Genomic DNA, 13400 nt, shown 5'->3' with positions numbered 1-13400 from the left:
AGAGAGGTAAATACCTGTATATTTATGGAAAAATTGCCATGATTAACTCCTTAGTCATATCTCCGTTTACTCACTTACTTATGGCGCTGCCTACTCCTGATGATTAGTTTCATTCAAATCATATGAGCAAAAAGTATTTTGCTTTATCTGGGACGTTAAACAAGACAAAATAAAACGTGCCCATCTATATAATGAATATGAATTGGGTGAGTTGAGATTATTAACTATAAAAGCACTAAACCTCTCTCTAAAAGCTTCACTCATTCAAAAGTTTTATTTGAACCCTAAATGGTTAAGTAGATAATGAAAAAAAGCTCATCCATTGTTTAAAAATTGCCTTTTTGCCTTTGTGCAGATTGCCATGTATCATTTTCGATTAATTGAAAATGATACTTTTTTCAAAGTATCTCTCTTTTTCAAACAAGCATTGCAGAGCTGGCTACAATTTCATTCTCCTGAAAAGGTAGAACAAATAGTACACCAAATATTATGGCCTGTATTTATGGGAAAGATGTTTGAAAAGGGTATTTTGTTCTTAAATGACATTGTAAATTGGAATGGTAGAGTTATGTCCTTTATCAGAATTGTACAGAAAGGTCTGCTCAATCCAAGAGTACAACGAATTGACTACAGCATTGCCCCAAAAATGGAGGAGACGGGTGGCAGCGGGAGGAGGTAGTGAACTGGTCTGTCTGCCCAATATAAAGGATCAAAACTGGCAGAGGAATAAAACTATCATAAAAAGGAAAGTATACCAGTTTAATTTCAGAACCAGGATGTTGACAACTGTGCCATACAGATTGCAAAATAGTTGGGAAGAGACTTTTGATGTACCAATTCCATGGTACAGGGTGTATGAGTTGATTCAAGACTTTGTGATTTTCAGTTAAAATGATTATATAGAATTCTTGCCACCAACAAAATGTTTGGGGCATAAAATCATCGAAGCTCTGCAGATTTTGGTGTGAGGATACAGAATCAATAGACCATTTATTTTGGTATTGCCCACAGGTAGCCTGTTTCTGGTCTCAGGTTCAGGAATGGCTGAAAATGCATAGCATTGATCTAAAATTGACCCTAGAAATAGTACTGTTAGGAGATCTGGAGAGACCGGGTCAGTCAATTACTCCAAGACCGGGTCAGTCGATCTTGGAGGGTTCGAGTTCACGTTTTTTGGCCTGGTGGTAGATCGGTCAACATGCCCTTGAGCAGGGCATTGACCCTGGATGCTTCAGTGTGTCACTCTGAATGGGAGTCTGGTATGACTGGTATGATGTAGTTATTGAGCGGCTTCACTGCAAGTATATTGTATGTTTCGAATATTCAATTTAAAAATGTCTACAAATATAATTCCATTTAGACATTATGGGGTATTGTGTGTAGGTCAGTGACACAAATCTCAATTTAATCAATTAAAAATTTAGGCTGTAACACAACAAAATGTTGACAAAGTCTAGGTGTGTGAATACTTTCTGAAGGAAATGTAAATAGCATGCAGAATTCATAATATTAATAATACACAATTACATTTGGACAATTGTAGCTTGTGATGGAGAACAGCCCTAACCTGTCCAATTATCGGTGTTCTCTTTGGTAACTTCTGCGCCATGTCTTAGAAGCACTCTCACTGACTCCAGGTGTCCCAGCGACACAGCCAAGTGGAGTGGTGTCCTTCCCCTGGGATCCACAGCCTCAATGTCATTCTGAAAGAAAGAAATAAACACTGCAATGCCTTCAAAAACAAATAGCCTCGCTACCTAAAGAGAATTGCACATCAGATCGACATCATACACACGGGAAGCCATAGAGATCCTTTAAAATTATTAGCTAGCTTTCTTATTCCTAATTCTATGCTGGAAGCGATAGATACAATGCCTGTTAAAGACTCAACTGGCAACAAAAACAAACAATTCCAATGGAGTAAAGCCACCATATATATTTGGGTTATGATAGGGAAAGACAGTTATAAGCTTGAGGCGTTTCTATTCTTCAAGAATCAGTGGGTACCTGGGGTGTATTCATTAGTCGGTAGCAAAATGTTTTGCAACGGAAATTGTTTACTCTAAACTAGGGATGGGCACACTTATTTGAATATCTGAATGGATATTAATATTTGATTACTTATTAATTTTGAGAAAAGAAAGGCCTATAATATATATTTTTTTAAGGATTTGTCTAAAATTAAACGATCTATGTGATATTGCTACACAGCTTACAGCGATAGACCATTACATTCAACATTTTAATAAAACAGCCTTATTAGTTTTATAAGTGAGCCTGTCGGTAGGCTACAATGATCAACCAACAGATAGGCTGTTGTTTCATATGAATGGAGTTCAGTGGAGGCTGGTAGGAGGAGCAATTGAAGGATGGGCTCATTGTAATAGCTGTAATGGGATAGGCGGAACTGATTCAAACATGTGATTTCCATATGTTTGATACCACTACATTCCTGTCATGCTATAGCTCTTCCCACCAGCCTCCACTGATTGAGTTGTTGTGGACAAGGACTGGGGAGTGCAGCAAAATAGTCTCAATTAGCTTTATTATTTTAGCTAGCTGGCTACTGTAGTTAACTAGCTTCTTTACAAATGATTTGATGCAGTCAAGACAGGCACTACCTGATGGTATGATAGATAATCTAATCTATGGCAGCAACAAGTTTGTCTAAGTAGCGAGTCAGTTTGGCTACTTTCTCTCGCACTGTGCCACACACATACTGTCACACACAGGCCCCTGCTCTTCTCTCGCCCCTCCCCCACCAGCGCACCGACTCCATCTCTCGAGTTGTGTGAGCAAGTCTCCATTGAAGTTAACCCCAAGTATTTCAACTATCTGGTTATCCGAAAAAATCTCATATTATTTGAATACTGAAATCATTTAAAAATGCCCATCCCTACTCCAAATGGAAAATATTTTGCAATGAAATCGAGAGTTTATTGGTAGGGACGTCAAACATTCAAGTTGCTGCACAGACACTACGGAGGCTTTAGTCTAGAGTGTCCGGTTTAAACATTTAGAAGAATTACTCATCAAGATGACATAAGATCGAGTGCTTAAAGGTAGACTCCGTGTTATGACATAAATGCAGAAAGTAAACAGCATAGTGGGTCAATTTCCGCAACAACTAAGAGCATTGAAACACAAGGCTCAACTTCTCTGTCGTTTTTTGGGCCCTGCCTACCTTGCTGTGAACAGCGTGATGTGATCCCATGCACATGCGCAGATACCATGTGACTGTGAGAGCTAAGTCTCGCATTTCACGCATCTCAATATTTGTGGTTCTCTTGCTAACATCATTTTGCCGAGTCTACCATTAAAGCTGCAATATGAAACTTTTTGGGCGACCCACCAAATTCACATAGAAAAATTAGTTATAGATCTTTTGGGCGCTCATTGCTTTTCCATTCTATGCTCTAATGACAGGGTTGAATAACGGGAATGCCCAGAGGGGCCGAAATAATACGATCAAGTACATTTCTTGGAATACCAAAGGGGTTAACAACCCGGTGAAGCGTAAGAGGGTGTTGACACACTTAAAGGGTTTGAATGCAAATATTGCATTTCTACAAGAGACTCACTTGAGGACTGGTGAGCATTTTAGGATGCGTAATGACTGGGTTGGTCAAGTGTTCCACTCGAACTTTCATAGTAAATCAAGAGGTGCTGCTATTCTGGTTGATAAAGCTACTCCCTTTGTAGCTTCTGAGGTTATTGCTGATTCTAAGGGACGATACGTCATAGTAACCGGTGAACTGTTTTCTACCCCTCTTGTTTTGGCTAGTGTTTATGCTCCCAATTGGGATGACACAAGTTTAATTTCTTCCTTTCTGTCTACTATTCCCAATTTAGAGTCTCATTTGTTGATTTTAGGGGGGATTTCAACTGTAAAATGTCCCCAGTTCTTGACAAGTCCTCACAAACAAATACAGGCCCATCTAAATGTGCCCTACTTATTCAATCCTTTCTTCAGAAATATGCTATGTTTGAGGCCTGGCGTTTCCTACATCCTACAGATAGACAATATTCCTTTTATTCTCATGTTCATCAAACATACTCCCGGATTGATTACTTCTTTTTGGACAAAAAAACTTCTGCCTAACCTTCGGCAGTGTACTTACGAGAGTATTGTTATCTCTGACCATTCACCATTAGTGCTTGAACTAGAGTTTCCCCAGCGACCTCCTATGTGTTATCAATGGCGTCTCAACCCCATTTTACTCTCAGATAAGGAGTTTGTCAATTTCATCTCTTCTGAAATCACCTTATTCCTAGAAACTAATTCAACACCAGGTATGTCCTGCTCTACCATATGGGAGTCTCTCAAAGCATACCTACGTGGCCAAATTATTTCTTATACAGCCAACCAAAACAGAGTTCGCTCCCAGCGACTTCGGGACCTGAGCGAGTCCATAGCCACACTGGATGAGAAGTATGCTACGGATCCTTCCTCTGATCTGCATAAAGAGCGCCAACTACTCCAATCTGAATTTGATGAGCTTTCTACCAGGCAAGCTGAACAGTTACTCTTGCGAGCTCGATACAAAGTCTATGAATAAGGCGACAAGGCCAGTAAACTCCTTGCGCATCAGATCCGTAAATCTGATGGCCTCACGTTTAATCCCACAAATAAGGACCCCATCTGGTGTCACCACAGTTATTCATAAAGAGATCAATGATCAATTTAAACAATTTTACTCTGCGCTATACACCTCAATCCCCTCAAGACCCCTTGCTGATTGACTCCTTCTTTAATGGCTTGAATATGCCTTCAATTGATACAGACTCACATGACTATCTAGAAGAAGAATTGTGGTAAATCACCGGGTCCGGACGGTTTTCCAACCAAATTTTACAGGACGTTTTCTGGTCTGCTTTGCCCATTCTTGTCTCGACTATTTGCAGAGTGCCTCAATACTTCAAAGCTACCACCTAGTCTTTATCAGGCTTCAATTTCATTACTACTAAAGAAAAACAAAGAACCCTGGAATGTGGATCCTATCGCCCAATCTCGCTTTTAAACTGTGATTACAAAATCCTAGCTAAGCTTTTAGCCATCCGTATGGAAGGCTTGCTGCACCAAGTAATACACTCTGACCAGACTGGCTTTGTGAGAAATAGGCATTTATTTTTCAATATTAGGCGCCTTATGAATATACTGTACTCCCCAGCGTCGGAGGACCCGGAGGTGGTGGTCTCACTTGATGCCGAAAAAAGCGTTTGACCACGTTGAGTGGGATTACCTAACAGCTGCCCTTTATAGATTTGGCTTTGGCCCCAAATTCATTGCGTGGATAAAGATTCTTTATTTTTCCCCCATGGCTTCGGTACGGACTAATAACTTGTCCTCTGACTATTTTCCCTTGCACCGCAGATCCAGACAGGGTTTCCCACTCTCCCCCTTGTTGTTTGCTTTGGCAATCGAGCCTCTCGCCATTGCACTACGCTCTAATGATGCCATTCAAGGCATAATCAGGGCGGGCTGGGAGCAGAAAGTCTCACTATATGCTGACGACCTCCTTTTGTTGATCTCCAACCCCGATACCTCATTGCCACGTGCCCTATCTGTTCTTAAAAAGTTTGGATCAATCTCAGGGTACAAGCTGAATCTAGGCAAGAGTGAGCTTTTTCCGGTAAACAAGGCTGCTTTAAAGTGCTCTTTTACAAGTTCTCAGTTTAGGATTGTCCGGGATCAATTCACTTACTTGGGAGTAAAAGTGACAAGGAAATATTCAAATTTGTTAAAGGAAAACTTTGTTGCTCTAGCAGACAGATTGAAACAATATTTTACTTTTTGAAACTACCCCTTTCCCTTATCGGAAGGATTCATGTCATTAAAATGAATGTGTTGCCCAAATTTTTATATTTATTTCAATGTTTACCCATTTTTATTCCAAAATCTTTTTTTATTTTACTGGATCAAACATTCATGCATTTTATTTGGGATGGCAAGGTACCACGGATTGGTAGAAAACATTTACAGAAGCCTAGGTCATTGGGGGGTTTAGCTCTACCAAATTTTCAGACATACTACTGGGCTGCAAATTTCAGAGCCGTTCTGTACTGGCTGCAGACTGATCCTACTGGCCCTAGACCACTCTGGGTCCAGATGGAGTCTGAATCGTGTAAACCTGCAGCAGTTTCCTCTGTGCTGTGCTCGTCTCTCCCAGTGTCCCTAGGCAAAAGGTGTGTCAACCCAATTGTAAAGCAGTCTCTTACAATTTGGAATCAGTTCCGTTTAGCCTTTAACCTCCAAGGCTTTTCTCTATCAGGCCCAGTCAATCAGAACATTTTATTTCCTCCATCTTTGAATGATTTGGCATTTGGCACTCACTAGGCCTCTCCTCGCTAGCCCAATTATTCTTTGATGATACATTTGCCTCTTTTTCTCAGCTGCAGGAAAAGTTCAATCTCCCCCAATCCCACTTTTTCCGCTATCTCCAGACTAGAAACTTTGTCAGGGCTAACACCTGGATTTCCCAATAGGCCTGCGAATACAGCTATAGAGAGCATCTTGGAGCTGAACAAGCTTCCTAGGGGCGCAATTTCAGATGTATATGCAATCATTCATGACTTACAGAACCCTTCTTTGGTGCCTTTAAAGACTCGATGGGAAAAGGATTTGAGGGAGGAACTTGGGGAAGACGCCTGGGAATCTGTGCTGCACAGGGTGCACTCGTCCTCTTTTAGCACTAGACACAGCCTCATTCAATTCAAGGTGGTTCACCGGGGGCCAAACTTGGAAGAATATTCTCCGATTTTGATCCTACCTGTGTCAGATGTAAAGTGGAACCAGCCACACGGTTGCATATGTTTTGGGGCTGTCATAAACTGTCAGGTTTCTGGGAATTAATATTTAAATGTTTCTCTGATATATATGACACTGTTATAGATCCGTCTCCCCTTACAGCCCTTTTTGGAGTACTGCCCATGGGTACCCCCCTATCAAGAATCCAGTCGGACACTGTTGCTTATACAACTCTTTTAGCTAGACGGCTAATACTACAGAACTGGAAGATGGCAGCTCCCCCATCTTATAAATATTGGGTGAGGGATGTGTTGTGCTCTCTGAAACTAGAAAAAATCAAATTCAATTCACGTGGGAACACCAAACTGTTTAATGAGGCTTGGGCTCCATTCCGGTCTTACTTTAAACAGTCCATCCTCTGATGGCATTCCAATTAATACTAAAATAAGTCTGTGACTTAAGGGTTGGAGGAGCCTCTCTCTGTGTTTTTGCTGGGGGGGGCATTAAGGTCCACGTGCTTATTGATCGTGATCCGCAGATGCCTTGTTCATCTTGCTCGGGCAGAGACTGAAGTGTGAGCTTGTTTTTCCCAGTTATTTTTACACTTTGTTCACGCCTACATGAATAATCATTTTATTTTTTTATTTTAAAGCATTGTAAAAAAAAAACCTGTCCAGTGGATGGTCGGTCTGTGGCCATGACTCTCTGTGAGTGGTTGCATTTCTCCACCCTTATCCCTTGACTGTTTACAGGAACAATGGTGAGGTGTTTGCTCTGTCCCTGTACTATAGATTGCCCTTTAACCTCTGCAGCCTTCTGCCTGGTATGTTTAACTTGTCTAAAGTATGGTATCTTTAAAGCTATTTTTTTATTTGTATTTTTATTTGTATTTTTTTTCTAGTTGAGTATATTATTTATATTGCTTTGTCTCGTCTGTGTGTGTGTGTGTGTAAAACTTAATAAACAGAGTAAACTATTTTTTTTTTTAAATGTCATTTACTGGGCAATTCTTTTTGCCTTTCTTTCAAAAACAAAGGACATTTCTAAGTGACCCCAAACTTCTGAACAGTAGTGTATCTTCGGTTCTCATACGCTTACAACTATGTTTTGATTCTTGCTTGAACAGTCGCTATTATACTAGGTTGTGATCTAGCAAAATAACTATTTTGGATGCAGCCATTGTTAGCTAGAATGCTAACGCTCATTGACATAGGCTGTAGCATTTTACTGGTTGAAGCTGAAGTGTTTTTAATAAAAAGTATAATGCAGTTGATTTGCGATGAGACATTATATTACATTATATCAAGCCTTAAAATCCTATTTTAATCCAAAATGTGTGAAATGCACTCAAAAGCAACATGCAAATAGAGGCTTTTTTTGCTGCCATTCTATAAGAACTCCCCAGTGCTCTGCCACCAACTTGCGAGCATCGCCCCTGTGCGGCAATGTTTGCAAACACAGAAAGTGGTCTATAAAAGTCGCTGGCCACACACCAATACACAGATTTGACAGTCCAACTGTCACTTAAAGGAAAACTTCACCATTTCTTAAACTTCAAAATCATAAAATAGTTATTTTACTCTGGACGGTTCTGACCTAGAATATGTGGACAACTACAAATACCTAGGTGTCTGGCTAGACTGTAAACTCTCTTTCCAGACTCATATCAAACATCTCCAATCCAAAATCAAATCAGCTTTCTATTTCGCAACAAAGCCTCCTTCACTCACGCTGCCAAACTTACCCTAGTAAAACTGACTACCCTACCGATCCTCGACTTCAGCGATGTCATCTACAAAATAGCTTCCAATACTCTACTCAGCAAACTGGATGCAGTCTATCACAATGTCATCCATTTTGTTACCAAAGCCCCTTATACCACCCACCACTGCGAACTGTATGCTCGAGTCGGCTGGCCCTCGCTACATATTCGTCGCCAGACTCACTGGCTCCATGTCATCTATAAGTCTATGCTCGGTAAAGCTCCGCCTTACCTCAGCTCACTGGTCACGATAACAACACCCACCCGTAGCACGCGCTCCAGCAGGTATATCTCACTGGTCGTCCCCAAAGCCAGCACCTCCTTTGGCCGCCTTTCCTTACAGTTCTCTGCTGTGAGTGACTGGAACGAATTGCAAAAATCGCTGAAGCTGGGCACTTTCATTTCCCTCACTAACTATAAATATCAGCTATCTGAGCAGCTAACCGATCACTGCAGCTGTACACAGTCCATCTGTATGCACAACACCGAATGCACTGCAACTGCCTCTGCAATGCAATGCTGCAAAGCAAGCGCAACGTTTCATTGGAAATGAATGTAATTCTGGTGTACCAAAACGCAATGACGCGGTCGGCATAACTTTTAAAAAATGGCCCAAATTTAAAACGGGTTATATTCAGATTTTTGGTCACTGACCTACACACAACACCCCATAATGTCAAAGTGGAATTATGTAAAAAAAAAATATTAATACAAATGAATTAAAAATAAAAATCTGAAATGTCTTCAGTCAATAAGTATGCAACCCTTTTGTTATGGCAAACCTAAATAAGTTCTGGAGTAAAATTGTGCTCAACAAGTCACATTTTACATTGCATGGACTCACTCTGTGTGCAATAATAGTGTTTAACATGATTTTTGAATGACTACCTCAACTCTGTACCCCACACACACACACAATTACCTGTAAGGTCTCTCAGTCGAGCAGTGAATTTCAAACACAGATTCAACCACAATGACTAGGGAGGTTTGCCAATGGCTCGCAAAGAAGGGCACATATTGGTAGATTGGTTAAAATAAAAAAAAGCAGACACTGAATATCCCTTTGAGCATGGTGAAGTTATTAAATAGACTTTGGATAGCGGATCAATAAAACCCAGCCACTAAAAGGTTACAGGCATACTTCCTAACTCAGTTGCCAGGGAGAAAGGACACGCTCAGGGATTTCACCATGAGACCAATGGGGACTTTAAAACAGTTACAGTATCAGTCAAAAGTTTGGACACGCCTACTCACTTAAGGGTTTTTCCTTTATTTGTACTATTTTCTACATTGTAGAATAATAGTGAAGACATCAAAACTATGAAATAACACATATGGAAACATGTAGTAACCAAAAAAAGTGTTATCCAAATCAAATATTTTAAATTTGAGATTCTTCAAAGTAGCCACCCTTTGCCTTGATGAAAGCTTTGCACATTATTGGCATTCTCTCAACCAGCTTCATGAGGTAGTCACCTGGAATGCATTTCAATTAACAGGTGTGCCTTGTTAAAAGTTCATTTGTGGAATTTCTTTCCTTTTTAATGAGGTCGAGCCAATCAGTTATGTTGTGACTAGGTAGGGGTGGTACACAGAAGATAGCCCTATTTGGTAAAATACCAAGTCCATATTATGGCAAGAACAGCTCAAATAAGCAAAGAGAAACAACATTACTTTAAGTAGTCCATCATTACTTTAACCTGTTGCTCCTACCCTCTACTTTTTTGAACATTTTGTTAAAAATCGCGCAACATTTCAGCGCCCTGCTACTCATGCCAGGAATATAGTACGTTCATATGGTTAGAATGTGTGGATAGGAAACCCTCGGACGTTTTTAAAACTGGTTAAATCACGACTGTGGCTATTACATAACGTGCGTTACATCGGAAAGCGCAGGAAAACCTGATCACAGAAAATGGAAATAAATATCCTTGCGCCACTTCCAGCAATTGTTAACAGTGAGCCGAATTAGATAAGACCGAGCATTCAACTCCCACAGCATCCCCATGTTGTCTAGAGTCTTGTGAATTGAATCATCTTTGATTCTTGGTTGAACCGAAAGAGGGGCACGACTTACCTCCGGTCTCCGCCCAGATCATTCCGGAAGAGCTCTCTCCTGAAATTTTTTCCAAGACGACAGCTAATGATTTCTACATCGCCTATGGATGATTTTTATCGCTTATTAACGTTTACTAATACCTAAAGTAGCATTACAAACGTATTTCGAAGTGTTTTGTGAAAGTTTATCGTCTACTTTTTGAATTAAAAAAAATGACGTTACGTTGTGAAATCGCTGTTTTTTTCGTTTATCACACAGTCTACATATAACGATATCTTGGCTTTATATGGCCCGATTTAATCGAAATAAAGACCCAATAGTGTTTATGGGACATCTAGGAGTGCCAACAAAGAAGATGGTGAAAGGTAATGAATGTTTTCTATTTTATTGTGCGGTTTGTGTAACGCCGAAATGCTAATTATTTTGTTTACGTCCCCTGCTGTGCTTTTCTGTTGTAGTGTATTGGTGCATGCTATCAGATAATAGCTTCTCATGCTGTCGCCGAAAAGCATTTTAAAAATCTGACTTGTTGCCTGGATTCACAACGAGTGTAGCTTTAATTTGATACCCTGCATGTGTATTTTAATGAACTTTTGAGTTTTAACTAATACTATTAGCATTTAGCGTAGCGCATTTGCATTTCCAGAGCTCTAGTTGGGACGCAAGCGTCCCAAGTAGAGGCAAGAGGTTAAGACATGAAGGTCAGTCAATCCGGAACATTCCAAGAACTTTTAAAGTTTCTTCAAGTGCAGTCGCAAAAACCATCAAGCTCTATGATGAAACTGGCTCTCATGAGGACCACCACAGGAAAGACCCTGAGTTACCTCTGCTGCATAGGATAAATTCATTAGTTACCAACCTCAGAAATTGCAGCTCAAATGAATGATTCACAGAGTTCAAGCAACAGACAGATCTCAACATCAACTGTTCAGAAGAGACTGTGTGAATCAGACCTTCATGGTTGAATTGCTGAAAAGAAACCACTACTAAAGGACACCAATAAGAAGAGAATTGCTTGGGCCAAGAAACACGAGCAATGGACATTAGTCCAAATTTGAGATTTTTGGTTCCAACCCCGGTGTCTTAGTGAGACGCAGAGAAGGTGAACAGATGATATCTGCATGTGTGGTTCCCACCGTGAAGCATGGAGGAGGAGGTGTGATGGTGTTGGGGTGCTTTGCTGGTGACACTGTCAGTGCTTTATTTAGAATTCAAGGCACACTTAACAAGCATGGCTACCATAGCATTCTGCAGCGATAAGCCATCCCATCTGGTTTGCGTTTAGTGGAACTATCATTTGTTTTTCAACAGGTCAATGACCCAACACACCTCCAGGCTGTGTAAGGGCTATTTGACGAAGAAGGAGAGTGATGGAGTGCTGCATCAGATGACCTGGCCTCCACAATCACCCGACCTCAACCCAATTGAGATGGTTAGGGATGAGTTGGCCGCAGAGTGAAGGAAAAGCAGCCAACAATTGCTCAGCATATGTGGGAACTCCTTCAACACTGTTTAAAAATCATTTCAGGTGAAGCTGGTTGAGAGAATGCCAACATTGTGTAAAGCTGTCATCAAGGAAGGGTGGCTACTTTGAAAAATATAAAATATATTTAGATTTGTTTAACACTTATTTGGTTACTACATGACTCCATAGGTGTTATTTCATAGTGTTGATGTCTTCACTATTATTCTACAATGTAGAAAATATAAAAAAATTAAGAAAAACCTTTGAATTAGAAGGTGTGTCCAAACTGTTGACTGGTACTGTACATAAGTTAATGGCTGTGATAGGAGAAAACTGAGGATGGATCAACAACATTGTAGTTACTCCACAATACTAACCTTAATTGACAGAGCGAAAAGAAGGAAGCCTGTACAGAATATTTAAAAAATATTTATCCTGTTTGGAGCAAGGCAAGTTAATAATGCTAAAAAATCTTGCAAACCAATTAACTTTTTGTCCCGAATACAAAGTGCTATGTTTGGGTCATATCTAATACAACACAACACATTACTGAGTACCACTCTCCATATTTTCAAGCATAGTGCATCATGTTATGGGTATGCTTGTAATAGTTAAGGACTGGGGAGTTTTTCCAGGATAAAATTGTTTCAGTCTGCTTTCCACCAGACACTGGGCAAGTCCTTTCAGCAGGACAATTGCCTAAAACACAAGGCCAAATCTACACTGGAGTTGCTTACCAAGAAGACAGTGAATGTTCCTAAGTGGCCGAGTTACAGTTTTGACTTAAATCTGCATGAAAATCTATGGCAAGACTTGAAAGAGAATATCTTGCAATGATCAAAAACCAACTTGACAGAACTGGAATAATTTTTTGAAGAATAATGGGCAAATATTGTACAATCCAGGTGTGCAAAGCTTTTGGAGACTTACCACAAAAGACTCACCGCTGTAATCGCTGCCAAATATGAGTTATTTTTGCAATTAATTTTCAATACATTTGCAAAAATGTCTAAAAACAAGTTTTCACTTTGACATTATGGGGTATTGTGTATTATATAATAGGTGAATTTTTTTGTTTGTTGATTTAATCCATTTTGAATTCAGGTTGTAACAACAAAATGTGTAATAAGTCAAGGGATATGAATACTTTCTGAAGGCACTGTATGTGTAGATAGTACATTTTATGTTTAGGTTTTCAATATACAAAACGGTTTTCAATATATAAAACAAACTGTTTCTGCATATTAGTCATTAATTTGGGCACTTTAAAACGGTTGACATTGAGCTATTTATCCAAATGTCTTGTCAACAGGAAGCAGAGACGGCATACATTTGTTATTACATTTTAGGAATATAAATTGAACTT

At 39.9% G+C, this 13400-nt stretch overlaps 1 protein-coding gene across 1 annotated transcript in view; it reads right to left on the bottom strand.

The window, feature by feature from the left end:
* Positions 1–13400, bottom strand: part of LOC115111342 (ankyrin repeat domain-containing protein 13A-like) — a 44690-nt gene that overhangs the window by 27099 nt on the left and 4191 nt on the right. The window contains exon 2 of the mRNA XM_029637285.2: positions 1568–1703. Within this exon, the coding sequence (XP_029493145.2) occupies positions 1568–1703 (136 nt within the window). The remainder of the gene's footprint in view (positions 1–1567; positions 1704–13400) is intronic.

The sequence above is a fragment of the Oncorhynchus nerka genome, linkage group LG27 (assembly GCF_034236695.1).
Source record: "Oncorhynchus nerka isolate Pitt River linkage group LG27, Oner_Uvic_2.0, whole genome shotgun sequence".
Classification (NCBI taxonomy): Eukaryota; Metazoa; Chordata; class Actinopteri; order Salmoniformes; family Salmonidae; genus Oncorhynchus; species Oncorhynchus nerka.
Note: the sequence above shows the minus strand (reverse complement) of the source record. Positions and strands in the feature narration are given on the sequence as shown.